Genomic DNA, 15,508 nt, shown 5'->3' on the forward strand with positions numbered 1-15,508 from the left:
TGGTTCCTAATCTTAAAACTCCCCAGCCACTCCCTAAGCCTAAAATTCCATTCCTGCTCCCAAAACCTTAAAACTCATTTTCTCCTCCCTAACCCTAAAACTCCCTTCCTGTTCTAACCCTAAAATCCTCTCCTGCTCCCTAACCTCTAAAATCCCGCTTCCATACCCTTACCCTAAAATCATCCTCCCTCTTTATAGCTCCCACAATTACTTTACTAAAAATGGAATAATCTCTTACATTAACATTTTAAAAGCCATGTCCTCTAACCTCTATTGCATTAACACCTTAAAATACACCTCCTCTGACTAATCACTCCTGATTACCTGTTGTATGCTTCCCTTATAGGTGATAACTCGTGACCACAGCTAGTGTACTATTCTGAAGTTATTCTATTCCAGGAACCTCCTAAATTATTCTAATTATAAGATACACAAACAGACCACTGCTTTCTATGACAAAGAATTACACAATAACAAGCTCACATATGCGTGGTATCAGATTGTATCTTCTTCTTTCTTTTATAGTAGGCTATTCTACACTACTTTTGTACTCACATTGATATATTACTGTTGTACTCATATTTGTATTCCTACTGCGATTCCCATTTTGTCATTACATTGTATTACTTACTGTACTTGTAACTGTCAGTGTAAGAAATCACTGTAATTTTATGTGGAGATTTCCTCCCTGGTCCTCCAATGGAAAGGTGATTCATTCATAGTCAGACTTTCCAGATAAATGCAATAAATACATACATGCATACATACATAAATAGCACATTCGGGGAAGGTGCAGAGGCTGCTTCCCTAAACTCATATTCAAGTTTGAGCATGAGTGGCACCCTATATAAGCTACAAGATGGTAAAGTCTGAATCACATTGAATTAATAAAATAAGAAAAATTACCTCATTTTTTTGAAGCAGCACATAGGATGTACTTTTTTCACATTAATTAAAGCCATTCAAGATATTCAAAGTATACAGAGAGTTTGCATGATTGTATAGTATTACAATACAGTTATTTCACAAAATACAGATATTTCAAAAAATATTTCACAAAGTACAGTATTTTGAAGCGTTTATTTGTACATTTGAATGTTATTACAAGTACTGGTTATGTGTGCACATTCATACATAATTATAAGGGACATTTTCAGTGTGTTTGGGCATAATTTGTTGGCATGTTTGACGGATTTTGAAGACCAGCTCCACTTGTCTTTGATAATAATATTGCTGAGAACTGGAGTGTTTGAGCAAGAGTATGATATTTTCATACAGACTGCATTTTCTGACAAAGATGATCATGCAAAGGTATTTATTCTGCTTAATTTAGCTGGTTCAGAAGCAATAGAAAGAGAGCATTAATTTGTGTATGCACCTGCTGTATTTGCAGGGGAGGGGGAACTGTCATATAGTGGTACCGTCTGAGTCAAGAGAAGATGTAAATTTAGAGAAATGTGTAACCCCCAAATGAATATTACAATGAAAAGGCACTTATTTTACACAAGAGATCAAAAGCCTGTTGAAACTTTTGCAGTATATATAACTGACTTGAGAAACAAGGCTAAAATGTGCAGATTTGGTGATTTAAGGAATGAGCTGATAAAAGACAGACTTGTGTGTAATATTAAAGATGATGTCGTGAGAAAGATTTTGCTTCAGGACAGTGATTTAACTTTGAATAAGTCCATTGAGATTTGTCAGATATATGAGCTTGCAGAAAAGTACATACATATGCTTACAAATGAGAAATTCATGCTTCCAGTATCTTCTAGTGCTCATGTTAATAGTATGCAGCAAATGGTTAAAAGAAACAGGCCCAAGCACATGGTGACTGTTGCAGGTCCTATGACACTCACTGGGAAACCCCATACTTTTCTAGCAAGTTCCAGAGTATGCACAGCCTCAGTGAAGCAGAAGAGTGAGTCAGCAAACTCAAAGCATGTGCTTTTACCCAGTTTCATAGTCAACTGTTGTAACTGTGGTGCAGATCATGAGCCCAAAAGAAATAAATGCTTAGCATTTGGTCAACAATGCCACAAATGCAATAAGTGAAATCATTTCAAAAGGTTTTGTAAATCAAATAAGGAGCCTTCTTTTATTAAAACAGAACATTCAAAGAGATAAGTTGATCAATTAGAAAGCTGTGACCCTACTTTTTATGTTGATTGTGTGTGTGTGTGTGTGTGTGTGTGTGTGTGTGTGTGTGTGTGTGTGTGTGTGTGTGTGTGTGTGTGTGTGTGCTTAATGAAACAGTCAATGCAGTAGATTTATGGGCAAAGAATGAAGTATGTTGTACTGTTTGGATAAATGGAAAACCTGCAGAGCTCAAAGTTGACACAGGTTCAAAGTGCAATGTTATGTCAGCAGAAACATTTGTTAGAGTATGTGCTGGTAACAAGCTTGATTTGGCAAAGTGTGCAAAGCTTGTTGCTTATGGTGGTGAAGAAATTCAAACTAAAGGTTCAGGAGTGCCTTCATGTTACTCTGCTGGGAACAGCTATGACTTGCAATTTTATGTAGTCAAAAGGCACATATTATTAGACCTCAGAGACCGTTTGAAAATGGGACTACTTTCATTTAATAAGGAAGTGCACCATGTAAGCTTGAAAGACCACTGTTCTAATTTCACAAAAGTCTATTTTTTCTACTTATGCTGATCTTTTTGAAGACAAACTAGGCAAACTCCCACGTGTTCACTGAAGTCAGTCCAGTTGTCAGGCCAGCCCAGAAAGTTCCAGCAGCTATGCAGAACAGAGTCAAAGCTGAGCTAGATAAAATGGTGCAGCAAGATGTAATTTGTCCAGCTGAAGAACCTACTGAGTGGGTATCCTCCATGATCGTTGCTCAAAAGAGAAGCTCAGATAAATATCAGAATATGCATTGATCCATGAGATTTAAACAAAGCACTGAAAGGACCTCATCTTCCAATGAGTACAGTCGAAGAAGTCACTGCCCTTATGCCAAATGCCACTGTTTTTTTCTGTCTTAGATGCAAAGAGTTCATTGTGGCAAATTTTGCTTGTCCGTAAATCCTCGTTGCTAACTACTTTCAGTACTCTTTTTGGCAGGTACAGATTTTTGAGAATGCCATTTGGGATAAATTCTGCCAGTGAAGTATTCCAACATGTCATGGAACACATTTTTCTAGGTATCTGTACGCTATTATAGTAGATCATATTCTAGTAAGAGGTAATGGTGAAAGTGAGCATGATGGAAACCTCAAGAAAGTTCTGGGAAGAACATGTGAAGTGAATCTTAAGCTGAATCCTCAGAAGTGCAAATTCAGGCTATGAGAAGTTACTTATGTTGGTCATTTATTTACCAGTTCAGGCTTACGACCAGATCCTTCAAAGCAGACAGCAATTCTTGAAATGCCAGCTACAGAAAATGTTCAAGTCCTACAACATTTTCTTGGCATGGTTAACTATCTAGGCACGTTCATTCCAGACTTCAGTCAACTTTCAGCACCACTTAGAGAGAGCTGACATGCAAGGATGTATGTTGGTAATGGTTAGAACAGCACCAGAGAGCATTTGATGTCCTGAAACAGAGAATTGCCAGTTCACCAACTCTCAGACAGTATGATGTTCACAAACCAGTAACCCATTTTTGTGATGCTTCAAAATTTGGTCTTTGTGCAGTCATTCTTCAAGAGGGTAGACCAGTAGTCTCTGCATCCAGAATTCTAACCCAAACTAAAATGCACTATGCGCAGACAAAGAAAGAACTCTTGGCAAGTGTATTTGCATGTTTGAAGTTCCATGATTATATTTATGGTAGACCTATCCAGACTGAAACAGATCACCAACCTCTAGTCACTGTTTTGAGAAAGCCTATGCATACAGCTCCAACCAGATTGCAACACATGATGTTGAAATTACAAAAGTATAATTTCAGTCTTGTCTACACAAAAGGCAAACTTCTTTATTTTGCTGATACTTTATCTAGATCACCCAGAAATACCACTGAACAGTATGAAAATCAGAAACCTGATTTTGAAGTCATGGAAGTGAGACATTTCTCTTCCACAGATCTAGATGAGCTTAGAAGTCATAGAGCCTCATATCCAGTTCTTCATAAGCTCAACCACTTTATCAGTCAAGGATGGCCATCAAGGCAATCTTGTTTACCTCATAACTTGCTACCATATTTTCTTTACAGAGATGAGATCTTGTTTGACAATGGCATCATCATGAAAGGTCCAGAAGTGATTGTTCTGAAATCCTTACAACAATGGTATATTACTATTTTGCATCATGGACACCCAGGAACTAATTCTACCCAAAGAAGGGTGAGAGGGCTATTATTTTGGCTTTCTATGTCGAAGAATAGTGATAGAGAGAGTACTTTCATCTTGTTCTGCATGCAATAGTACTAAGCCACATCAGCAGAAAAAAAAACACTTCAGCTAAACCAGATTGATGAACTAACATGGTCAACAGTAGCTAGCGACATTTTTGAATGGAATGGTTAACATTACTTGATGTTAGCAGACACTTATTCCAAATGGTTCAAGACTGACCTACTTCCTAACCTAGTGTCTAGTACTGTGATTACTAAGATGAAGCATCATTTTGCAGTCAATGGTAGTGGGCACAAAGTTATTTCTGACAATGGTACACAGTTTACAAGCCAGCAGTTCAAAAGATTTCCTGAAGAGTGGGACTTTATTCATGTCGCAAGTAGCTCTGAGTACCCACAGTCAAATGGTTTGGCAAAACATGCAGTTCAAAGTGCAAAATAATTACTAGAGAACTCAAAACAAGACAGTAGTGATGTTTTTTTGAATCTCTTGACTCACAGAAATATTCCTTGTGACAAGCATCTTGGTTCACTTGCACAGAGACTTCTGTTGACACAAACTAGAACCACACTACCAATTAGTAGTTCATTATCGGTTCCATATGTCAAGAACAACAGATCAGTGACAGTCAGTCTGTTAAAGAAGCACTTATCCCAGGAGTCCTATTATGATAATACCAGCAAGCCACTCAATCCATTATGAGAAGGGGAGAAAGTGAGGATGCAGATGTCCAAAGGTTTTCATTGATTGGAATCATGAAAAGTGTTTGTCCAGAGCTGAGATAGTACATTGTGGAATTACAAAGAGTTGAATTTAGGCAGAATCAGAAACATTTGGTCCTGGTGTCCAAGCCTGTATTGCAGTATCATACCTATGAGAAAGAGTCTATATCTCAGAGTGAGTTATCCAGCATTCCAATTCCAGGGGACATTCCATAAATATCCCTGTTCCTGAGAAGAATCCCAAAACTCCTGAAGAAAGTTGTTCACCAATAACTGTCCTTTTTGCTAAACCCAGTTCTGATTGTTATATCATAAGATCAGGTTGCATTTCCAGACCATGTTCCAGATACATGGCAACTTGGACATAAGGACACGAATGTTGTGTTTATTTCTTATTGTCTATACCATAACATGTTTCTTTTCAAATGTCATTATATTGTGGGCAATTCATTAAAGAGGATGGCTGCAGATCAATATGTATGTATAACTTTAAGAAGCTTTCTAGAGGCTTCCACAAGTGTATAAATACTGAGCATGTGTGAGCCTGACTGACATTTTGTAGTAAGCTGTTGAGGTGTAAGCATGCGTTCTGTGTAGTCTGTCTGTTGATCAGTTTGTTTATATTTTGTACTGCTGCTATCCATCCTGATGTGTTTCTGTGTAATAAAGCATATAAATAAGTTACCCCACCTGTTTATCTATAATGGGAAACAAGAAGAGTGACAGTACCCATGCTGACAGTGAGGCACTGCTGTCAGAGGATACCAGACTTCCCATGGAAGGGTCACTGAGAGGCTCAGCTCTCAGACCCTACATTACAAGGCTTGAGGCAGGAAGCTAGGGAGGCACCTGATTCTCAAGGAAAAGGGGAGTTTGTATACTGGAACAAAAGGTTACTGTACAGACAGTGGACCACTGAGGGAGGGCTAGAGGGTGAGGGAATACAGCAGTTGATAGTGCCTAGAGCTTACCATCTGGCACTACTAGCCATAGTAAAATAAACCAACAGCTGTTCAAAGTTCAATGCACAAAAAACAAGCGACAGTTGAATATAAAAAGCACCTTTATAAGACACAAAGCTTTCGGGAAAACACCCTTTCTCAATGATTAGAGATGATTAGAGATGATTAATCATTGAGAAAGAGTGTTTTCCCGAAAGCTTTGTGTCTTATAAAGGTGCTTTTTATATTCAATTGTCGCTTGTTTTTTGTACTACTAGCCATAGCCCATGACATTTCTTTTGCAGGTTATATGGGCATAAAGCATACCAAGAGATGCATTATGCATAACTTTTACTGGCCTGAGATTGTAAGGGATGTGAAAATTAAATCTCAAAGAGTGTGTGTGTCAGATGCAGAGAGCAGGGACACAAAGCACTGGTTTCACAGAGAAGCTGTACCAGTGGACGACCGTATTGGGGACCTGGAGAGAGACAGATATAGAGAAATCCAGACCCCAGGCTGACTGTGTTCCCTGCGTGCTCTTAAGGGAAACTGTGCTTGATGGAGAGAGGTCTGCATCTGGAAATACTGATTGCATCCATTTGTATTCCAAGTGAATGTCCCTCTCCAGTCTCAGTGGTGAGGATTCAGGCTACTTAATTAATGGTCCAGAGTGGGGATGTCACAGATACTACTGCAGTGTATTTTTTCTATAACTCAGCAAAACCAAATGATTTTTTTTTCTTTCCCAAGTGTCAGTGCTCTATATGATGTCACTGCAAGTCATAGCTGGAGTTAGGCACCCGCCAAACCCGCAGCCACGGGGAGCCCCTGATTATCTCCCCACATATGAGGGCCGCCACATGAAGCAGCCGCAGGTTTCAAAATCAGTTCCACTCCTTGCTTGGTATCTCATTCATTTCGGCAGTGCCGTCGTGCAATTCTGCTTTTTTTTTTTCCCCCTGAAAGAACTTGCTTCCTTGATGGCTACAGCCAATCAGGTCCGTTGCTTTACTTGTTAGCTGCTCTCAGTCAGGTCTGCTTCAGTGAAGCAAGGGACCTAATTGGCTGTAGAAATCAAGAAGCAAGTTCTAGCTTCCTGATTGGGTTTACCTTAATATGTGGTCTGTTGGGTCAGTTCTTTTGAATGTCGACGTTAGGCAAATATCTGAACTGCCCAGATTTTTAAGAATATCCAGATTTTTGCTTTATATTTTTGGTTTGTTCTTCATAAAATTTGTGGTTTTCTTACACAGTAATGAGTACTGAAGTCACTAAAAAATGGCAGATACATTTAAGTTTTAGACTTTATATCCTTCAGAAAAATGTATGCTAAAGCAAAGCCTGAAAGCAAGTTTGTAAGTTTATATAAGCGATATTTAAAAAGTGTCCCTATTTTTAAGCCTTTGTAGCCCTATTATTTTTGGCTTTGTCCAGATTTTTCATGCTAAGATGTTGAGAGGTATGCTGTGAGGATGGATGGAGGATGCAGGTTTTGCTGGAACGACATTGGGACCAGCAAAGCAGCTCTATTTTAACTGCCTTTGTAAGGGCGATTTCTAAAAGATCTGAAAAACTGTCCTTTTGAGGGCAATTTAAAAGTGCTGAACAGGTCTGGTCTGTGTAGTAGAAGCAAACAGAGGATTAGTAGCAGCCTTCTATCAACTGCAGAAATGGTAAGTTGCTGGGTTTATTTTTAACTTTATTTTTTGCTGGGGGGGGGGGGGCCTAGGGAGAGGATTGTATAACTTTTTTTCTGCAGAGTTGTTACACCAAGATGATTTGTGTGTGTGTGTGTGTGTGTGGTGGTGGGGGGGGGGGGGTGAGGGGCTGTGGTTGTAACAGTTTTATTTTATCTTTGTCCAGAATTCTTCTGCTAACAGACTGAGTAAGGAAGGCTTGTTTGTAATTAATGTCCAGATTTGATGTAGTTTTTTTATCTAGTCGCATACGAATATTCAATATTGCATTTTTGTTTTGTGTACAATTGTGCTGAAATATTGTTAGTGGGGGATAGCGGCTGTGAGAATACTGCAGAATATACAGATGTTTTAATGTATACCAATGCAAACCCTGTTCTGCTAGTTTGTTTTATGTATAAGGGCAATGCCTACAACTATGCCTGATGCTACACCTTTGTTCTATGATCATTTTTTGCTCTGTCCAGAATTATTGTGCTGAGAGGTTGGGAGGGGAGCTAGTGGCTGTGAGAATGTTGCAGAATGTACAGCTGCTGTTTTAATGTATACTAATGCAAACCCTGTTATACTAGTATTGTGTACACCGGCAGCGTTTACAACTATCCCTGATGGTACGCCTTTGTTCTATGATAATTTTGTGCTTTGTCTAGACTTATTGTGCTGACAGGTTGGTAGGGGGGGGTTATAGTCTGTGAGAATGTTGTGCAATATTCAGACGTTTGTCTGGTATTTATCTATTTTCATTAAAACATGTGGGGTACACAATGCATTTTACTTCATAATTTGTTATTCCAGCATCTGCATTTGCTGATAAGCACATTGTTTTTTATGTTATGCCTTTGTGTTTTTATTTTACTTTCACTTCATCCAGATTTATTGTGCTGAGATATTGGGGGGGTAAGGGCTGTGACAATTCTGCAGAATGTACTGATGTCTTAATGCGTGCCAGTGCAACCCCTGTTCTACTATCGAAATTGATCATAGCAAAGTTTCAAACTATCCCTGATGTTATGCCTTTGTTCTGCATTTTCTTTTTTCTTTTTTTTTTTTTTTTTGGGTTTTGTCTGGAATTGTTAAGGTTAGACGAGAGGGGTAGGGTCTGTGAGTATGTTGCACAATGTTTAGATGTTTCACCTGTATTTTTGGTCTGTTAGTCAAAAATGTGAATTCACACAATGCATGCTACTGGAAAAATCTGTTATTCTACCATCCTACCATCTTTATTAGTTCATAACCACAATGTTTTAAACCCCCTAATGTTACGTCCTTGTCTTATTTTTTTTTTGTACCTCCTCTATAATTGTGCTGAGTCTTTTGGGGGTACTATGAGAGTTCTGCAGAATGTACTGATTATTGTAATGAATGCTAATGTTATTCTAAATATCTTTCTAAGTTTATCATAGCAATGTTTGTAACTATCCTTGATGTTACACCTTTGTTCTGCAGTTATTTTCAGCTTTGGAATTATGCTGAGAGGTTAGGAGGTTGGTAGGGGCTGTGAGAATGTTGCACAATGTCCAGATATTTGTTAGTTTTCGTCTGTTCTTCAAAAATGTGGGGTCACACAACACATGCTACTGCAAAATCTTATTCTAGCATCATTATTAGTTCATAAGCCCAGTATTTTAAATTCTTAATGTTCAGTCTTACTGTAGTGCTGTCCATCAAGTATGGGTGTCTATGTCCTGTCTGCAAGTCTGTGTAACTGTCTGGCTCATGTCTCTGTACTGTGTAAGGGAGTCTGTGTGGGTGTCTTTGTGTACCTCTGTGGAACTAGCTACCTTGATGCTGTACAGAGGCTTGCCATAATGTAACAACATTACTACTAAATGCCAGTCAGTGTGTGTGTGTGTGTGTGTGTGTGTGTGTGTGTGTGTGTGTGTGTGTGTGTGTGTGTGTGTGTGTGTGTGTATTTGTGAGTGACTACCTTGCTGTGGTACAGGGGATTGTTGTAATGTAACATTAGTATTAAATGCCAGTCAGTGTGTGAACCTCTGTGTGTGGCTACCTTGCTGTGGTTCAGTGGCTTGTCATAATTTATTGGTACTAAATTGTATTTATTTAACATTTGTTGACTGGGAAAGTCCAACTAGGACAGAGCCTATTTTTAGCAGAGGCCCAGGGAGAAATGCTGCAGAAGCATGTCTTTGGAATGTGGGAGGAAACCACATGAACGCAGGGAGGACATGCAGACTCCACACAGAAGGCACCCCAGCTGAGAATTGAACCAGAGAACCTCTTGCTGGGGGGGGGGGGTGACAAAGTTAACTGCTGCACCACTGTGCAGTCCCAGTCAGTGTGTGTGTGTACCACCATGAGTAGCTACCTTACTGTGGTACAGGGGCTTGTCATAATGTAACAATGGTACTAAATGCCAGCCAGTGTGTACCTTGACATTTCAAGTCTATTTAATGGTCTAAATGTAATAATACTACACAGTGATTGTTAAATGGTGCTTCATGAGCTTGATAGGGAAGGAGGCAGGATGGCAATATGGTCACACTTTTTATATTCTTCTGGGTAGGGCCACCAACTTGAAACTTGCTGGGGGCCCCCAAAATACTAGCACCGGCCCTGCTGCAAGTCCATAGGAGGATATAGGACACATCTGCACTGCCCATTCTATTTTGCAAGCAAGATGCGTGATATATATATATATATTTTTTTGGAGGTTTTGCCAGCAAGCCCTTTCTGTCTGCACTTCTTTTACTGGCTTCATAAGGAATAAACCTCAGCAATGACCTCAAGATGTGGGAAATAATTCAAGAGAGTTTTACACACAAGCAATCGTATAATATTATTTGTTCTCACAAAATGAGAAAAAAAAGTATGATAAAGGTCTGCAGTGCATGCACAAACATATACACGCACACACACACACACACACACACACACACACACACACACACACACACACACACACACACACACAGACACACGCACAGCCATGTTAACACATGCAAGCACGCACACTCACACGTGCATACATATGCACACAGAGACACAAGTGAGAGCACACATGTGCACACACACACACACACACACACACACACACACACACACACACACACACACACACACACACATGCACAGCCATGTTAACACATGCAAGCACGCACACTCACACGTGCATGCATACACTTCTAGGATATGAGTGACAGGAGAATCTCACAGCATCCCTCCCTGAATTTCAAGCAGTTAACCCTCCTCAGTGATCGTGTTCCCATGTTTCACTGAACTTGGGTTGCAGAATGAGAAGAGACATACTAAATCTGATGCATGACTGCAAATGTAGTATTGTTTTGCCAAGGTGACTAATAACTAGAAAGTACAGCACATAAGATTTTCTCTTACCTGATATATTTCTTTTCAACTCTTCTATGCCTGTGTAGATCCCTGCTCCAATGGAGCTCATGATTTTATCAATCTACATGGAGAAACCAAAAAGAGGGACATTTTAAAAAGTTTGTTAACTTCTCTTGAACAGCCTTACAGATATAATTTCATGACAACATATATATATGCAGATAAAAATGTACAACATTAATGTATCAACAATAAACACATTAATTGGTTTCTGCATTCATTTCTCAATCCAAACTTGAACAGCAAAATTCCCACAGCACATGGGTCCACCACAGACAACAAGGTCCCATTTAACCAACACAAGATTATTCAAAATTAAAAGACTTAAAACCATAGTATATTACAAAATCATAACAGTGCCACTTCCACGGTTGTAACATACACAAAAGCATTATATTGTGGAGGCGCATGACCCTTGTACCTGCTCTGACATGGGGCAAGTCCCCACTTCACCAAACTTTATATATGTACTAACTCCAAGGTCAGATAAACTGAGAAATAAGAGAAAAAGTAAAATCTAAATAAATATTTTATTTTTTATTTATTATGCATTTGTTGACCGGGCTAGTCTAACTGGAGTAAAATCCATTTTCAGTAGAGGCCTGAGGAGAAAAGCTCCAACACAGATAATTTTATACAGTAAAAAATAATCACAAGTTCAAAGAAGTATAACAGTAGTAAAATAGCTCTAAACAGTTACAGCCATACACAGACACAATATATATCTGTAATAATTATCACAAATTCAAAGAATTATAACGGTAGTTAAAAAGGGTCTAAACAGATTACAGCCATACAGATTAGATACAGTTGTCATTACAAGCATACCTAGCTCATGATGAGGAGATATGCAATGCAATAAATATAAAAACAAAATAGTTGTTTTCAATTGCAAGCAGGATAAAAAGTATAAACAGTTGATTAATTATACAAATGTAACATATGATACAGTGAAATAAAGATATATAGGAAACAGCAAGAGGCTGTAAGTAGGTAGAATATACTCATGTTAGGAGCAGAGAAGACATAGGAAATAGAAGAAAAGACAGTTAGTCAGGGTTAGTACAAGGACAAAGCCAGTGAGTACTGAGAAATTGTTTTATTTTCAGTTTAAAGAGTCTTATGGAGGACAGAGATAGGAGTTCGGAGGGAAGCCTGTTCCAGTGTTTGCCTACAGAGTTAGAGAACAGTGAATCTCCAGCTGAGTTGTTGGATTCGCTGATAGTAGTAAGTAGCTTATTAGAGGAGCGTAGGTTCTTAAGATTGTTGTAGGGGGTAATGAGAGTAGTCAGTATAGGTGTATAGGTGGGGTAGTACAAGCTCTTATGGATAATAGTGAGTTGTTGAAATAGTATCTGGTTATGAAACTCTAGCCATCCTAGTTGTTTTAGGTTGTTGCAGTGATTTGTTCTAAAAGGAGATCCTGTGGCAAATCTAGCAATGCTGTGATAGGTAGTAGCAAGTTTGTTTAGGTTATTTTTTGAGAGATTGGTGTATATGGGTGAAGCATAGAGTAAGGTAGTGATTAAATGAGTTCTAGCTATAGCAATTTTGGTTGAAGGAGTAAGGAAGGGTTTGATTCTGTAAAGGGATCCCAGTTTATTATTTACTGTTTTTATAGTGATGTTAGTATGAGTGTCGAAGTTTAGATTATTATCTATGGTTATTCCAAGAAGTTTGGTGGTTGTGTCAGGAGATATGAGAGTCCCATTGTTGGATGTAAGAGTGAAGTGAAGAGGGGCAGACCTACGGGTAGGAGTAAAAAGTAGAAGTTTAGTATTTTTAGGGTTAAGTAGAAGGCAATGGTTTAAAAACAATTGTTCAACTGTATTAAATGCATTTTGTGTAAGGGATTGTAGCTCGGTAGGAGTATTAGCTGAGCAAATAATGGTGGAGTCGTCTGCATATTGAATGCAGGTTGCATGTGGAATTGCTAGGTGGAGGTCATTAATGAAAATGGAAAATAACAATGGGCCTAAAATGGAGCCCTGGGGGACACCAAGGGAAATGGGGAGGTGAGAAGATAGGTTGCTTTCCCATAGTACTGCTTGTTGTCTATTCTCTAAGTAGGATTTGAACCCTTGTAATGCTAAAGTATCAAGCGAAAGAGATTTAAGTATTTCAATAAGGAGCTGGTGGTTAACCATATAAGAGATTTAAGTATTTCAATAAGGAGCTGGTGGTTAACCATATCAAAAGCCTTAGATAAATCAATGAAGACAGAAGAGGAAAGGGTATTAATTAATATAATTCACAATCCCTGTTTTCTGTGAGTTTTCTGTGAGTCTAGCTAACTGCACACAAGAATGGAATCTGTGACCTAGCCTGTGCTAGTGTATTGAAACATTAACAGCAGAAAGCAGACAGTCTTCATTTCTTGCCAATACCCAACTAAGCAGGATGTGAAAAATTGTAGTTTTCCCATAGCAGATGCATAAAAGACCCTACCATAAATACTTTGCAAAATGCAGCAACACCTGTACTAAGATATTAGTTTGCAGGAAGAAATTCACAAAAAAATGCAGAATGAAATAACTGTTAAGCATATGCTAATCATTTAATCTAAAGGAGAAAACCAGTGCCATATTTGTAGAGGTACTAAATCAGCAACATTTGCAAACATTTTGGTGCTCAGAAGATGGTTAATTGATACACAGGAACAGATATTACTGATTTATAAAATTTGGTACACATCTTCAAAGTAAAACAAGTAAAACTGATTAAAAGCTTTGTTAAACAAACATTTACTTACCTTCAACTGTTCAGGGTATGTCTCTGGAATGTAAACAAAATTTGGAATGTAGACAACAAAATAATTTCATGGCAGGTCATGGTTACTGATTACATTCATGATTCTATTAGCTGCTCACATATTCTTTGTACCTCCAAAAAATAAGGTGCAAAGGCTATGAATCTGAGAGCGGTTTCTTAGGTTTTGTGTTAGCTAGTTATGACCTTGTCTCTGCAGAGCATTCTCCTGCCAGGTAGTGCAGATGGTTAAAGGTATCAGCTGCTAAAAAGCTGTTTTCTGTCATATATGGTTTGGATATCTTCGTTTCCTTTGGCCTGTTCTGTGAATTTGAGCAAGTCACTTGCACAGATAGTGTTCCTAGGCTGAGACTAAAAAAGATCTACATGAATAAGCGCTCTGTCCTGATTCGCAAATACACATGAATAAATATGTAATGTGAAAACATTACAAGCTGGTATATGATTCCTGGTGATAAAGCTACGCAGGAAGTACACAAAACAGAAGAATAATATAAATAGTTTTTGAAGAAAAGCTGACCTTCTGATCACTGAACCTGAGCTGGAACACTACCCTGTGTATACATGAGCCGGTTATGTACTCGTGCTCATATCTGTCTGAAATTTTAGTAGAGGTAATATTATTTTGGAAATATTGGAATTTGTGCCATATACCTGTATTTATGGTGACCTCATTAATAAAGCTGTAAGGGTGGCATGAGACTGCATCATGCAAGTATTCATTTTCCATGAGTTTGTTTTTTAAACTTTGGGTCATCCTTTTGCCAAAGTAGAAAATTGCAAGAGTATAGTTTAGGTGTACACTTTAATCCATTTATTGTCCGTTAAAATTAATATGTAAATTTATTTGAAAGCCAGAAGTATTAAATATTTTCTTGCCTGCGTTTGGTCCTGGGGTACTCAAGAGTTCTGTAAGACACATACGTTAAAAAAGAAAAACTGGGTGAAAAAAATCTTAGTTTCCAATGGCATGTTAATATGACCTAGACTGCAGTAAGACATTGTGCTTGGTCTGATGTGATAATTTTGTTTATCTGGAAGATACTTGATTCAGTCTTGTCCTTTGCACTGTGGTTGACAGAAGTGTTTTTTGGGTGCTGTTGTAGCCTGCATGATCAGCCTGTGACATACATTTATGACCCCAGATCGATATAACTGACATTAAAGCAGATAAATACTGCATGTCATGTAAACTGGATTTAGGTCTGATGGAGCTCTTTTAAGAGTGAAAGTGCTCATCCATTTGTTTTTCAGCAAAGAATTTCTGATTTCTAAATAAGGTATAACCATTTGAATACTCTGAAGTATATATATATATATATATATATATATATATATATATGTGGGTGCACTTTTGAAGAACGAAAGTTCACTACTTCGAACTTCAAAAGTACATTCACACTAACGCAAAAGTGCACTTCGCAAACCCATTAGACCGAACGGGCTAGTAGTCACGGACCTTAGGGTTAGGGCATGGGTCAAGGTAAGGGGATAGCCCTACTATCGCTTTACCCTAACCCTTGCCTCTAACCCTAAGGTTCGTGACTACCACACGACAGTTCTAACATGGGTACAAATGTCAATTTAGTCCCTATGTCTTTGAGTTTTACCACCACCTTTAATAATAATTCTAAGCAAATTTTAGAAATTATTCAAAAAAACTGGTACTTTATTTCTACCAACCCTTTTCTCGTAGAGAAGCTG

At 38.3% G+C, this 15,508-nt stretch overlaps 1 protein-coding gene across 9 annotated transcripts in view; it reads right to left on the bottom strand.

The window, feature by feature from the left end:
* The window catches only part of ANKS1B (ankyrin repeat and sterile alpha motif domain containing 1B), a 6,771,497-nt gene that overhangs the window by 3,177,492 nt on the left and 3,578,497 nt on the right, over positions 1-15,508 (bottom strand). For all 9 annotated transcript variants that reach the window (XM_044087908.1, XM_044087910.1, XM_044087909.1 and 6 more), the window contains one exon: positions 11,024-11,096. In XM_044087908.1, the coding sequence (XP_043943843.1) occupies positions 11,024-11,096 (73 nt within the window). The remainder of the gene's footprint in view (positions 1-11,023; positions 11,097-15,508) is intronic.

The sequence above is a fragment of the Protopterus annectens genome, chromosome 11.part0 (assembly GCF_019279795.1).
Source record: "Protopterus annectens isolate FY-2018-M chromosome 11.part0, PAN1.0, whole genome shotgun sequence".
NCBI lineage: Eukaryota > Metazoa > Chordata > Ceratodontiformes > Protopteridae > Protopterus > Protopterus annectens.